The following is a 14997-nucleotide window of genomic DNA, read 5'->3' as shown; positions in this document are numbered from 1 at the left end:
TTTTAAAAATCTGCTCCGCTGAGGGACATCACTCTGGTGGCTAAGCGGGGGGTGGAACCCTCCGGGACAGTGTGGTCTCAGGACCCTCGGGGTCACAGAAAGACAGGGGGTGCCCGAGTGTGGCAGAGCTCCCAGGTAATGGAGCAGAGAAGCCGGCTGCAGAGGCGGAGCCCAGGCGCGGGCTCTCAGCTCGGGGTGGCCATAAACCGTGATCCGCGGCACAGTCGGGGCCCCTGCTCCTCCAGCAGGGACCCAACAAGCGGCAGATCCGGGGAGACTCCCCTTCCTCCCCCGGAAGGAGCAGCGTAGGAGCGCACCACAGGGATCTGTGGGGTTGGGAGACTGCACCCGGGGTCGGGTGCCAGAGATAGAAACGCGCGGTCACAGGCTGGGTGAGCACGGAGTGCGGCCAGAGACCGGGGAGACGGGAGTGACTGACGGCTTTTCTCTGGGGGTGCACTGAGGAGTGGGGTCTCGAGTTCTTGGCTCCTCTGGGGCGGAGACTGGGAGACCGCCATCTTCACTCTCGTCCTCCAAAGCTGTCCGGAAAGCTTGCAGGGAACAAAAGCTCCTGAGAGCAAACCCGAGCAGGTTACTTAGCCCGGACCGGGCAAGGGTGGGGCAGTTCCACCTCCGGCAAAGACATTTGGAAACCACGACAACAGGCCCCTCCCCAGAAGATCAGCAAGAACAGCCAGCCAAGACCAAGTTTACCGATCAATGAGAACGGCAGAACTCCAGCACTAGGGGAATACTACACATAGAATTCATGGCTTTTTTACCATGATTCTTTAGTCTTTCAAAGTTAATTTTTTTTAACTGTCTTTTTTTATTTATTTTTTTTTTGAATTTTTCTTTTTCCCTTTTTCAACCAACATCTTATCAATCCCTTTTTTAAAAAACATTTTTATTTTTCATTTTTAGAGTCATATTCTATCCCTTCATAGTAGTTACCCGTATTTTTGGCATATATATATAAGTTGTTCTCTCTTTAAAATTTTGAGATAGTTTCTTCTAACAGATCAAAATATACCCTAAATCTCTAGTATATGGTTTTTTCTACTCCCCTGCCTGATCACATTCTCTCCCTTTTTTTTCTTTTTCCTTTTTTTAAATCCTCTTCTTTCTTTTTTCAAACAGCTTCTTATCAATTCCTTTTATAAAATTTTTTATAATTTCCATCTTTACAGTCATATTCCATCCCTTCATCATATCAACCCTTCTTTTTGTACATATATAAGTTTTTCTTTCTTTAAAATTTTGGGAGGCACTTCTTTTTTTTTTTTTTTAAAGATTTTATTTATTTGACAGAGAGAGACACAGCGAGAGAGGGAACACAAGCAGGGGGAGTGGGAGAGGGAGAAGCAGGCTCCTGGCCGAGCAGAGAGCCCGATGTGGGACTCGATCCCAAGACCCTGGGATCATGACGTGAGCCGAAGGCAGACACTTAACGACTGACCCACCCAGGCGCCCCTGGAGGCACTTTCTTCTAACAGACCAAAATACACCCAAAATCTAATGTGTGGCACTGATCTATATACCAGCCTGATCATATTTTATCATATTCTGTTTTTTTGTTGTTTTGTTTTGTTCTGTTTTTGTTTGTTTTTATCTTTTTCTTTTTTTTCTTTTTCTTTTTTCTCTCTTTCCCTTTCTTTTCCCACTGCTTCAGGTCTTTTCTGATTTGTTTAGAGTATATTTTCTGGGGACATTGTTACTCTGCTAGCATTTTGTTCTCTCATTAATCTATTCTCCTCTGCACAAAATGACAAGATGGAAAAAATCACCTCAACAAAAAGAACAAGAGGTAGTACTGACTGCCAGGGACCTACTCAATATGGACATTAGTACGATGTCAGATCTAGAGTTCAGAATCATCACTTTAAAGATACTAGCTGGGCTTGAGAAAAGCATGGAAGTTATTAGAGAAACCCTTTCTGGAGAAGTAAAAGAACTAAAATCTAACCAAGTTGAAATCAAAAAGGCTATTAATGAGGTGCAATCAAATATGGGGGCACTAACTGCTAGGATAAATGAGGCAGAAGAGAGAATCAGTGATATAGAAGACCAAATGATGGGAAATAAAGAAGCTGAGAAAAAGAGAGATAAACTACTGGATCACGAGGGCAGAATTTGAGAGATAAGCAATACCATAAGACGAAACAACATTAGAATAATTGGGATCCCAGAAGAAGAAGAAAGAGAGAGGGGCAGAAGGTATAATGGAGCAAATTATACCAGAGAACTTCCCTAATTTGGGAAAGGAAACAGGCATCAAAATCCAGGAAGCACAGAGAACCCCTCTCAAAATCAATAAAAATAGGTCAACACCCTGACATCTAATAGTAAAACTTACAAGTCTCATAGACAAAGAGAAAATCCTGAAAGCAGCTCGGGAGAAGAGATATGTAACCTACAAGGGTAGAAACATTAGATTGGCAACAGACCTATCCACAGAGACCTGGCAGGCCAGAAAGGACTGGCAGGATATATTCAGAGCACTAAATGAGAAAAATATGCAGCCAAGAATACTATATCCAGCTAGGCTGTCATTGAAAATTGAAGGAGAGATAAAAAGCTTCCAGGACAAACAAAAACTAAAGGAATTTGCAAACACAAAACCAGCCCTACAAGAAATCTTGAAAGGGGTCCTCTAAGCAAAGAGAGAGCCTAAAAGCAACATAGACCAGAAAGGAACACAGACAATATACGGTAACAGTCCCCTTACAGGCAATACAATGGCACTAAATTCCTATCTTTCAATAGTTACCCTGAATGTAAATGGGCTAAATACCCCAATCAAAAGACACAGGCTATCAGATTGGATTAAAAAACAAGACCCATCGATATGCTGTCTGCAAGAGACTCATTTTAGAACCAAAGACATCCCCAGATTGAAAGTGAGGGGGTGGAAAACCATTTACCATGCTAATGGACACCAAAAGAAAGCTGGGGTTGCGATCCTTATATCAGACAAATTAGATTTTAAACCAAAGACTGTAATAAGAGATGAGGAAGGACACTATATCCTACTTAAAGGGTCTATCCAACAAGAAGATCTAACAATTGTAAATATCTATGCCCCTAACATGGGAGCAGCCAATTATATAAGACAATTAATAACAAAAGCAAAGAAACACATTGACAACAATACAATAATAGTGGGGGACTTTAACATCCCCCTCACTGAAATGGACAGATCGTCTAAGCAAAAGATCAACAAGGAAATAAAGACTTTAAATGACACACTGGACCAAATGGACATATTCAGAACATTCCATCCCAAAGCAGCGGAATACACTTTCTTCTCTAGTGCCCATGGAACATTCTCCTGAATAGATCACATCCTAGGTCATAAATCAGGTCTCAACCAGTACCAAAAGATTGGGATCATTCCCTGCCTATTTTCAGACCACAATGCTTTGAAACTAGAACTCAATCACAAGAGGAAAGTCGGAAAGAACTCAAATACATGGAGGCTAAAGAGCATCCTACTGAAGAATGAATGGGTCAACCAGGAAATTAAAGAAGAATTTAAAAAATTCATGGAAACCAATGAAAATGAAAACATAACTATTCAAAATCTTTGGGATGCAGCAAAGGCAGTCCTAAGAGGAAAGTATATAGCAATACAAGCCTTTCTCAAGAAACAAGAAAGGTCTCAAGTACACAACCTAACCCTACACCTAAAGGAGCTGGAGAAAGAACAGCAAATAAAGCCTAAACCCAGCAGGAGAAGAGAAATAATAAAGATCAGAGCAGAAATCAATGAAATAGAAACAGTAGAACAGATCAACGAAACTAGGAGCTGGTTCTTTGAAAGAATTAACAAGATTGATAAACCCCTGGCCAGACTTATCAAAAAGAGAAGAGAAATGACCCAAATCAACAAAATCATGAATGAAAGAGGAGAGATCACAACCAACACCAAAGAAATACAAACAATTATAGGAACATATTATGAGCAACTCTATGCCAGCAAATTAGATAACCTGGAAGAGATGGATGCATTCCTAGAGATGTATCAACTACCAAAACTGAACCAGGAAGGAATAGAAAACCTGAACAGACCTATAACCACTAAGGAAATTGAAGCAGTCATCAAAAATCTCCCAAAAAAAAAAGCCCAGGGCCAGATGGCTTCCCAGGGAATTCTACCAAACATTTCAAGAAGAATTAATATCTATTCTTTTGAAACTGTTCCAAAAAATAGAAATGGAAGGAAAACTTCCAAACTCATTTTATGAGGCCAGCATTACCTTGATCCCAAAACCAGACAAAGACCCCATCAAAAAGGAGAATTACAGACCAATATCCCTGATGAACATGGATGCAAAAATTCTCACCAAAATACTAGCCAATAGGATCCAACAGTATATTAAAAGGATTATTCACCACGACCAAGTGGGATTTATCCCTGGGCTGCAAGGTTGGTTCAACATCCGCAAACCAATCAACGTGATACAATACATTAACAAAAGAAAGAACAAGAATCATATGATCCTCTCAATAGATGCAGAAAAAGCATTTGACAAAGTACAGCATCCTTTCTTGTTCAAATCTCTTCAGAGTATAGGCATAGAGGGTACATACCTCAATATCATAAAAGCCATTTATGAAAAACCTACAGTGAATATCATTCTCAATGGGGAGAAACTGAGAGCTTTCCCCCTAAGGTCAGGAACGCGGCAGGGATGTCCACTATCACCACTGCTATTCAACATAGTATTGGAAGTCCTAGCCACAGCAATCAGACAACAAAAAGAAATAAAAGGCATCCAAATTGGCAAAGAAGAAGACAAACTCTCACTCTTTGCAGATGATAGGATACTTTATGTGGAAAACCCCAAAGACTCCACCCCAAAACTGCTAGAACTCATACAGGAATTCAGTAAAGTGGCAGGATATAAAATCAATGCACAGAAGTCAGTGGCATTCCTATACACCACCAACAAGACAGAAGAAAGAGGAATTAAGGAGTCGATCCCATTTACAATTGCACCCAAAACCATAAAATATCTAGGAATAAATGTAACCAAAGAGGCAAAGGATCTGTACTCAGAAAACTATAAAATACTCATGAAAGAAATTGAGGAAGACACAAAGAAATGGAAAAACGTTCCATGCTCATGGATTGGAAGAACAAATATTGTGAAGATGTCAATGCTACCTAGAGCAATCTACACATTCAATGCAATCCCCATCAAAATACCATCCACTTTTTTCAAAGAAATGGAACAAACAATCCTAAAATTTGTATGGAACCAGAAAAGACCCCGCATAGCCAGAGGAATGTTGAAAAAGAAAAGCAAAGCTGGCGGCATCACAATTCCGGACTTCCAGCTCTATTACAAAGCTGTCATCATCAAGACAGTATGGTACTGACACAAAAACAGGCACATAGATCAATGGAAAAGAATAGAGAACCCAGAAGTGGACCCTCAACTCTATGGTCAACTAATCTTTGACAAAGCAGGAAAGAATGTCCAATGGAAAAAAGACAGTCTCTTCAACAAATGGTGTTGGGAAAATTGGATAGCCACATGCAGAAGAATGAAACTGGACCATTTCCTTACACCACACACAAGAATAGACTCCAAATGGTTGAAAGACCTCAATGTGAGACAGGAGTCCATCAAAATCCTAAAGGAGAACACAGGCAGCAACCTCTTCGACCTCAGCCAAAGCAACTTCTTCCTAGAAACATCGCCAAAGGCAAGGGAAGCAAGGGCAAAAATGAACTATTGGGACTTCATCAAGATAAAAAGCTTTTGCAAAGCAAAGGAAACAGTCAACAAAACCAAAAGACAACCGACAGAATGGGAGAAGATATTTGCAAATGACATATCAGATAAAGGGCTAGTATCCAAAATCTATAAAGAACTCATCAAACTCAACACCCAAAGAACAAAGAATCCAATCAAGAAATGGGCAGAAGACATGAACAGACATTTTTCCAAAGAAGACATCCAGATGGCCAACAGACACATGAAAAAGTGCTCAATATCGCTCGGCATCAGGGAAATCCAAATCAAAACCTCAATGAGATACCACCTCATACCAGTCAGAATGGCTAAAATTAACAAGTCAGGAAATGACAGATGTTGACAGGGATGCGGAGAAAGGGGAACCCTCCTACACTGTTGGTGGGAATGCAAGCTGGTGCAGCCACTCTGGAAGACAGTATGGAGGTTCCTCAAAAAGTTGAAAATAGAGCTACCATATGATCCAGCAATTGCACTACTAGGTATTTACCCCAAAGATACAAAAGTAGGGATCCGAAAGGGTACGTGCACCCTGATGTTTATAGCAGCAATGTCCACAATAGCCAAACTGTGGAAAGAGCCAAGATGTCCATTGACAGATGAATGGATAAAGAAGATGTGGTATATATATACAATGGAATATTATGCAGCCATCAAAAGGAATGAGATCTTGCCATTTGCAACGACATGGGTGGAACTGGAGGGTATTATTTTGAGCGAAATAAGTCAAACAGAGAAAGACATGTATCATATGACCTCACTGATATGAGGAATTCTTAATCTCAGGAAACAAACTGAGGGTTGCTGGAGTGGGGGTGGGGTGGGAGGGATGGGGTGACTGGGTGATAGACACTGGGGAGGGTATGTGCTCTGGTAAGCACTGTGAATTGTGCAAGACTGTTGAATCTCAGATCTGTACCTCTGAAACAAATAATGCAATATATGTTAAGAAAAAAAAAAAAGAAGAAGAGGAAGAAGGTAGCAGGAGGGGAAGAATGAAGGGGGGGGAATCGGAGGGGTAGACGAACCATGAGAGACGATGGACTCTGAAAAACAAACTGAGGGTTCTAGAGGGGAGGGGGGTGGGAGGATGGGTTAGCCTGGTGATGGGTATTGAGGAGGGCACATTCTGCATGGAGCACTGGGTGTTATGCACAAACAATGAATCATGGAACACTACATCTAAAACTAATGATGTAATGTATGGGGATTAACATAAGAATAAAAAAATTAAAAAAAAAAAAGAATCTGCATTGATACAGCAGACCTAGGAAAGGGCACGGGATGCTCTCCTAAGATCAGCAAGGCTGCCTCAGTGGGAGAAGCCATTCCCCTGGGCTTTAGTGTTGATGGGGCCATGCAGCTGGTCTGTAAAATTACTGCAAAAGGCAGTTTGCAAAAAAAAAAAAAAGACTTTGGGTTAAGTGTGTTTTTATTTCTGTAGCTCGCTGGCAGTAAAATCCAATTTGGGACGTCCAGGGATTAGATTCCCGAATGTGCTTGCTCTTAGCCCTTTGCTCCTTCAGACCCTGGGAACCCGGCCATGGCTTTAGCCCTTTGCTGCGAGCATTTTAATCCCCAATCCCGTTTCTTTGGTTTACAGAGCGTGAAGGCACCGCTGTCAATGGATGCCGTGTATTTCTCAGTCTCCGTGGAAGTGCAAGTGTGTGTGATACGATCTAATTGTCCAGTTCCTTGACATTCAGGCTTGTCTCCTTTGTAAAGTGGTGTAATTGATTTCTGGGTACTTGAAAATGGAGCTGGTAGTGGGGCTCAATGCTGGAAATACCAAGTAGAGCATGCAGGGAGGCCAGCCGCGCCGTCCCCGCTCACTCATTCCTTCCACCGCTGCCTTGTGGGGCCCAGGCCACAGAGTTCTGGAGCCACAGGCCCCCCTGTCTGGGGCTGCTCCCCAACTTCTGGGATGTTCAGATCCTGGGAAGACGATTACAGTCAAGGTGATGTGCACTGGAGGAGGTTGGGAAGCTGAAAGCTTCTAGGAGGAAGTGGTTTTCAGGGTGGAGTTCCAGGTCAGAAGCCTAGCAATGGGATGCCCTGGGGGCTGGGCCTGGGGGCCAGTGTGCTGAGGCTGGAGAAAGGCTCCCAGGGTCACTGGGGACCTCGTGGGTCCCCATATCTAACGTCCTCATGCGGATCCCCCATAGTGGAGGGTACTTGCATTCTAAGCGTGTGTTCTCTCTCTTTGCAGGTCTGAAGGAGAAAGTTCCCGGAGTGTCAGGTATGTGGGTCATCAACCTGTGCATGTGCTTGTGGGTCCGGGGAGCGGTGGCTTCCATGAAACCATGTGCTTTGATTTCTCCCTGATAAGGTCTCACCAGGTCAGAGCCCTGCTCCCTTGCTGCTCCTGGCCCTGGCCTGCCACCTGCAGACCTTGGCCATGCTCTGTCTGCTGGCTCCGTGTCCTCGAGCAGCAAGAACCCTGGTTTACTGTGCAGACTTCCCTGATTCTAGAGTGTCCTTCCTGGAGGTCACCCGGCTTGGTGGGGGTTCCATACCCTCAAGGGCTGTGGTGGTGTCCGGTTTACCTAGACTGTGACATATCTAAGACAGGAAGCTTCTCAGCTCAGACAGTCCCCGGGACCAGACTGGGCCAGATGGGGAAAGTCTTTGGGATGTTTGGTGGAGGGGCGGGCTCCTGCCAGCCTTGACTGATGCAGTGTGTCTCCATGGTACATGGAACAGATGACGCTTGCAGTTGAGACCCTGCCTCTCCCCACCCCCACCAGTGGAGGGTGGGGGGTCGGCATGGAGTGGGGTCACAGCGGGGGCTACTGACTGGACCAAAGAGAGGGGCTTATAGGAACCAGAACCCCGGCTGCTTAGTGCTTCAGCCCAGTGGGCTGGGGCCAGGCACGTCTCAAGGCTTGAGTTGGGGGACCAAGAAGGCCATGAGGGTGGGAGACGATGGGCTGGTGATGAGGGCGGGAGAGGGGAGGGGAAGCAAGGAGGCCATTTAAGAGCCACGGGGACGCCCAGGCCCATTGGGAGCAGATGGGATTTCAGATTTTTGGCTGGTTTGAATAGCCCCGTGACCAGGCTGGGGAGACAAGATGCTCATCCTGGGCCTGGAGCTGGGAGTTTCAGGCTTGGGTGGGGTCCTCTAGGCAGCCCAGGAGAGAGAAATGCAGATGGATGATGGTGGCTGCATCCTGGGCATGCAGCATGGGGAGGCCCCATTCCGTACCTGTGCACTTGGCTTTGGCTTAACCCAGGAGACATGGGTGATGGTCCCAAGCCAGGAAGGCAGAATAGGGGGCAGTGGGAGGGCAGGGTCCTAGCAGGAAGCAGAGGCACACTTAGGGTGGGGGGAGGTACTGAATAGAGTGTCATACAAGGGCTACCAGTGGGGTGAGGGCCAGGTCACCACAGGCCTGAGAGGGGAGAGGAGATACACTGAGAGACGGAGAATGGCCGAGGCCAGGAGATGCTGGAGGAGGGGCAGCTGGGCATTCTGGAACCATGGGCCACTCTGAATTTGTGCAGCTGTGAGAGCCAAGGGAGGGTGCCCTCGGTGGGCTGATGGGGGAAGAGGCCCCGGGTATGCTGTTACGTGAGCAAAGCAAGGGGCAGGAGAGCATGTATCTCACATTACATTTGGGGTAAGAAAAGTCAGATAAAAGACCATGGTTTCTTGCTTGTAATGTTTGCATAAATAGGCGATGGCAGGAGACGCAAGCAGTTCTTAGAATGGTCACTTGGGAGGTGGGGAGCAGGGCCGGCAGGGACGAGAGTGGCCGTGAGCCTCCTCAAAGCGTGCACTGTGCTCTTGCTTGAGCTTGGAACCGCGTGCATGTATCACCTATCCAGAGTAGTTGTTAAAAATAAAGAGCTGTCTGAAGAGAGGGTGGGTTGCCGAGGGGTAGTGAGCATCCCGTCACTGGGGTATGCACTGACATACTCCTCCCTGAAGCAGGAGTGTGATTGTCCGCTCAGGGGGCAGGGTGGGAAGGACATTTCGGTGGGGGCAAAAGCGTGTGCAAGGACCTGTATGGTGCAAGTAACGAACGGCCTGCGAATGGGAGCGGGGGACTGTCTGCAAGTTGGAACATATGTTCACAGCTCGAACCAAATGGTTCTCAGCAGGACACGTGGAGATGAGGAGCCGGGCAGGGAAGGAAAGCAAAGGGAGTCCAAGCAGAGAAGGCTGCATCTAAGTTTTTCTAAGGCTCAAGAACCCAACCCCGTAGTGACTTCTACTCTGCTGTGCAGACTCTTGGGAACAGGCCCAGAGACCTTTAGGACTCATGGTAGAAGCCACTGCTGGGACTTTTAAGATGCTGTTGTCAGGCCTTGACTGCATCTCTGTCCTGGGCCAGGCATGTGTTTTGTCCCCCAGGGAGCTGTCACCACGCAGCGGTGGGGGGGGATCAGGCCTTGGACGCATGTCCCACTCTCTGCTCACTAACACAGGGTAGGCATAGGGGCACAGGACAGGAAGCACCCCCCCCCCAGACAGTTCAGATCTGACCCACTCTCCGTGCTTCAGCTCACTACCCCCAGACAGCTGCAAACTTTGTTTCCCAGGGAAGAGTGACCATGAGGTCTCTTCCTAAAGGGACCCTGGTCTTTGGCCGAGTGTTCTCCCATGGACCCACCAGAGAGAGTGTTCTAGAACTCAAGTCTGACAGTGACCGCCCCACCCCCCCTTCACCCTCCAGGGAGCCCCATTGCCCATCACCACAGCTGTGGCTCTCACTGAGGCCCCTGGGCCCGGCACCTCCCACCTGTGCCACCCAGGTTCCTGCTCCTGTCCCCCATGCATCTTCCGCAGCCACCCAGTGGTGTTACTCACCAGTTCTAGATGCATCCTTGGATTCCCTGCCTGCCTTGAGCTTATCTGTGGGACTAGTGCTGTTTCCTCTGCCCCCTCCCCTTGGCAGACCCAAGCCTTTCTCAGAACCCTCACGCTGCTGCCTCCCCGAAGTGTTGAGGGGGTCATGGCTGAAGCGCCCTTCCCCCTGCTTGCACTCCTTGGCTTTCTGTGCTCGCTTCTGATACCTGTGTTCACTTTGATTTCTGTCCTAGTGACCTGAGCACTTAACCCCTCAGGCGGAGTAAGGAACCTGGCTGAGGCCCCCTGGTTAGCACAAAACACAGAGCAGGCACCAAGAGGCTTAGTGGACTGAATCCACCTTGGTCTCGCTGGGAACCCGGGCACAATGCCTTGTCCACAGAACGGGCACAAATTAATGTTTGCTTAATTGGACTCAGAACTCTTAAATATTTTCAGGCCATAAATTGGAAGGGGAAAAAAAAATTGGACCATCTACCCTGCTCAGTGGAGAACCCCCCTCTCCCCTTGCTTCGTCCCCCTTTCCACAATAAACACTCACCAAAAATCATGGGCAGGGGGGCTACCTTTGACTCTGAAAGGCAGTGCCTGGATTTCATGATCCTAGCTAAGGTCTGGACGGACACCAAGAGCTGATGATCTTTGCTAAATGTTAAGGAAATGAACCCTGAGAGACTCTCCTTATCCGACCCCCCTACCCTGGGGTCCCCACTTGGCGAGGATTTTTCTTTACACCCCAAGGACGCGCGCCGCCAGCTTTCTGGTGGGCTGGTGGAGCCTCCCGGAACAGCGGGGAATGGTTTCTGCCAGGAGAAGCCTCTTTGCAGATGCGTGCGTGCTACTTTTCCCTGAGGCGAAACATTTGCAAGATCAGATCTATTCATTTTCCACAAATGAAATGACTCAGTTTTGACCATTTTGCAAACGTAGGACTTTGCTCCCTTATTCCCAGGGCGCGTGTGTCTGTTTTCCACTCCATTCCGAGGGAGGCTGCCGAGGCCCTCCACTTTGAACCTTCTAATGATTTATTGGTTGGGGGGAGGTGGGAAAAGAAGAACTTTGCAGAGTTTGGAGTTTGACAGAATGAATAGCTGCTTGGAGGGCCCAGAGAGGGTGCTGATACTGTGTTTGAGGTGCAAGGACTTTGTCCAGCACAAAAGCCTTGTCTTTTGTTCTCTCGTGGTTCTCATCAACCCCCTGAAATGAACCCAGCCATGTCCACTAATTGGAATAAGTACCATTTAATGACTGTCTGCCGTGGGTCGGGGCCTCACCTCACCTGCACAGCCAATCCCACCCCTTCAAGAGAGTTATGGTGAGCCCCATTTTTTCCGCTCTGGGAAGCTGAGGCAAAGAAATACTTGGAACAACTCCCCTAGATAACACGGCTTTCAAATGCCGACCTGAGACTTGACACCCAGAGCCTTTCCAGGCCGAATCGGTTCTAGCGCCCTGATTTCCAGATTTCCAGGCCCTGTCCTTCTCGTGTCTGACTAGGTAGATCCAGGGTGGGGTCTGGGACTCTGAATTTTAACCGCTTCCTGTGTGATTCTAACAGGCGGCCTGAACACACGGCCAGGCTGTGCCTGCCTCACAAGTGTGAGCTGATCAATCCTCAGGAACACTGAACGAGGCAATTCCCCTAGATCACCTCTCCGGGAGGCGTCCTGAAACATTGACTGGCATTTCCTATAGGTCCCAGCCAGCAAGTTTCTCAGGACCCTGAGCAGCCAGTGAAACCTGAGGGCTGCTTGCCTGGGGAGCATGGGAGCTGCTTCTGGAGAAGGTGGGCTCGGTTACAAACGTTGTCTTAATTGGAACTAAGACATGTAAGTGAAAGCAATTAGTCAAAATTAATCCATTTTCCTGTGAACATCTCTCATCACTCCGTGCCAAGGCAAGGCAGCCTTTGTAATTAACTGGGCCATTCCCCCCACCGCAAACCCAAAATGAGAACGTGCTATTTATTTTGTGTGCAAGGAGGTATGAAAATTACCAAAGGTGGCAGACCAAGCTGGGGTGTTTGCGTGCTGGGTAAGCAGGGTTGAACTGTCACCTCCAGGATGGAATGAAAGCTGACTCCAAATCAGGGAGAGGGGCTGGGGCCTTCTGCATCTGGGTCCAGAGGTGCTGCGCTAAGGGCTGAGCAGGTGGCCTCAGGAGGAGAGCAGAAATTTCTCAGCACCATGGATGGGAATAGAGGCACTGGGGTCAGAGGATTCTGAATTAAATCCTTCTCCCCCTCCTCCCTACCCTCTGTGTCACCATGAACCAGACACTGAACTCTCCAAGCCTCAGAGTCGACACTCATTCAGTGGTTTTTACTGAGTACCTAACTGTATGTGTAAGCGAACCCAGGTTCATCTGCCTGATGCAAAGCAAAGACTCTTGTCACTGAGACCTCGAGTATGCAGCAAGGAGAGGGTTTATTCCGGAGGCAGCCAAACAGGGAGATGGGAGGACAAACCTCAAATCCCGCCCCCCCTCCCCAGGAGGAGAGTCAAGGATACTTAGGGGCAAAGGAGGAAGGTCTGGGTAAAAAGTTGCCATTGTGCTTTTTCATCCCGTAAACCCTTTGGTTGCTGGTTTCAGTCCCCACTGTCTTTTGATTGGTCCTCATCCTTGAGTGTATTTGGAATGATGATCAATCTGGTTATTTCCTGCTGCAGTGGGGTTAAGACTGGGGTAGAGGAATGGAAGCTTTCTGCGCTTGTCTGGACTATTCTTGAGTTGCAGATTGAAAGCCAACATTCTGCATTACCAGGACTTTTCTACTTCAGTCAATAGTTCTTGTCCTAGGTTCTGTCTAGGGTTTTAGGGGAGGGTTGTTGTGACCAAGTAGTGTGTTGTACTCATGGACTGATTTCTTTGGACCAGCTCCCCCTAAGTAGTAGTGGTTTCAGGTCCATCAGAGGCTCACTGGTCTGAGCGGGGTCCTTTTCAATACTCTCCCTCATCCCAGGTAGGGAACCTGTGCATTTTCGTAATTCGGGTGTGATGGATCCAGGGCTGACTTTCCTGTAGTCTTCTGAGGGTGGCCAACAGCACCTTAAAGGATGTTGTCTGATGAGGTTGGAGCTGGGCCTCTGGGCACCCACTCTTCAGGTCCTTAGTGACACCTTTTGATGCCACAAAGGATTCAGGCAGTGTAAGGGCACATGTGGGAGGAACGTTAAGTTGCTGGAAGCAAACTCATGTATTGAACGTACCTGACAGTATCCAGTTCCCTGATGTGAGCCCTGCTGGGAACTCCTAAGTCACGAAAAGAATGTGGAAAGTCATCCATATAACATTTCATAGGGGCTTAAACCAAGCTCACTTCTAGTGGCTACTCTTAGCAGGGCAGATGGCAAGGCTTTTTCCCGAATTAAGTTGGTTTCTTGGCATATCTTTGCTGAATTTCATTTTTTGTTTTTCAAGTCAGTTGGGATCTCCAGGAAGCGTGTGATTTTCACTGAATGCCCAAGGCATTGGACACCATTCATGTGATTTTTCACTCCATTGTTGCTCTGAACTGTTAGCAGCAGTCCAAACCTAGGGATGATTTTGCTTACAGGTGTTTTGACAACTTCTGAGGCCTTCAGACACCTGGATGGCTCAATCGGTTAAACATCTGCCTGGGGCTCAGGTCATGATCCTGGGGTCCTGGGCTCGAGCCCTGCATCAGGCTCCCTGCCCAGCAGGGAGTCTGGTTCTCCCTCTACCCTTCCCCCCTGTTCGTGATCTCTCTCTCTCAAATAAATAAAATCTTTTTTAAAAAAACAAAAACCACTTCTGAGGTCTTCCCTGAACAGCATGGAAAAGCTTCAGCCCAGCTTATAAAGGTGTCTGCGAATATTAGCAAATACTGAGAATCACCTGTTGTGTTTTTGGCATCCTGGTAAAGGCTGCCTGCCGGTCTTCTCCAGGTTTGGTGGCTCTAAGTTGTATGTATACCTTTTAGAACTGGTGGAGGCCCAGTCTTAGGATTGTTTCTAGCACAACTGGCATGTTTTTGAGCAGTTCTCTGAAGATTGGAACCCGCAATATACTTCTAGATCCATTGAAGAGTAGCATCTTTCTTATAATGGGTGCTTTGGTGAATGTGGCTAATTATTTCTCCCATAAGATGTTCTGGGATAAGGATTCATTATATTTCCAGCTAGTATTAGTGCCAGCATGGTATCCAAATCCCCATTCCTTAGATCCTCTACAGTCCTCCAAGGAATATTGGGGTTGATATTTAGTTAAATCTATGTTTGGTCCTAAAGCCATTATAGAGGGTTTGGGGGTCTTTGTATGTGCTGCCAGCATGGTTCCCTTGGGCAGTCATCCAGTTTCTGGCATCCTTAGCAGTGGACAATAACTCATGGGTCACCCCTGCATCCAGCTCTTTGTTGTCTTTGATCTATGAAACTGTTCCCATCCATGCACCTTTCG

General features: G+C 47.1%; 1 protein-coding gene across 2 annotated transcripts in view; it reads left to right on the top strand.

Annotated features, from left to right (window-relative positions):
* The window catches only part of IQSEC1 (IQ motif and Sec7 domain ArfGEF 1), a 383194-nt gene that overhangs the window by 116598 nt on the left and 251599 nt on the right, over nucleotides 1-14997 (top strand). For both annotated transcript variants that reach the window (XM_054504553.2, XM_064591483.1), the window contains exon 2: nucleotides 7975-8004. In XM_054504553.2, the coding sequence (XP_054360528.1) occupies nucleotides 7975-8004 (30 nt within the window). The remainder of the gene's footprint in view (nucleotides 1-7974; nucleotides 8005-14997) is intronic.

Source organism: Mirounga angustirostris, unplaced genomic scaffold (assembly GCF_029215605.1).
Source record: "Mirounga angustirostris isolate CCGP_5_RB_7025 unplaced genomic scaffold, mMirAng1.0.hap1 SCAF_1, whole genome shotgun sequence".
In the NCBI taxonomy this organism is placed as follows: Eukaryota; Metazoa; Chordata; class Mammalia; order Carnivora; family Phocidae; genus Mirounga; species Mirounga angustirostris.
This window is presented reverse-complemented; position numbering and strand designations above follow the sequence as displayed.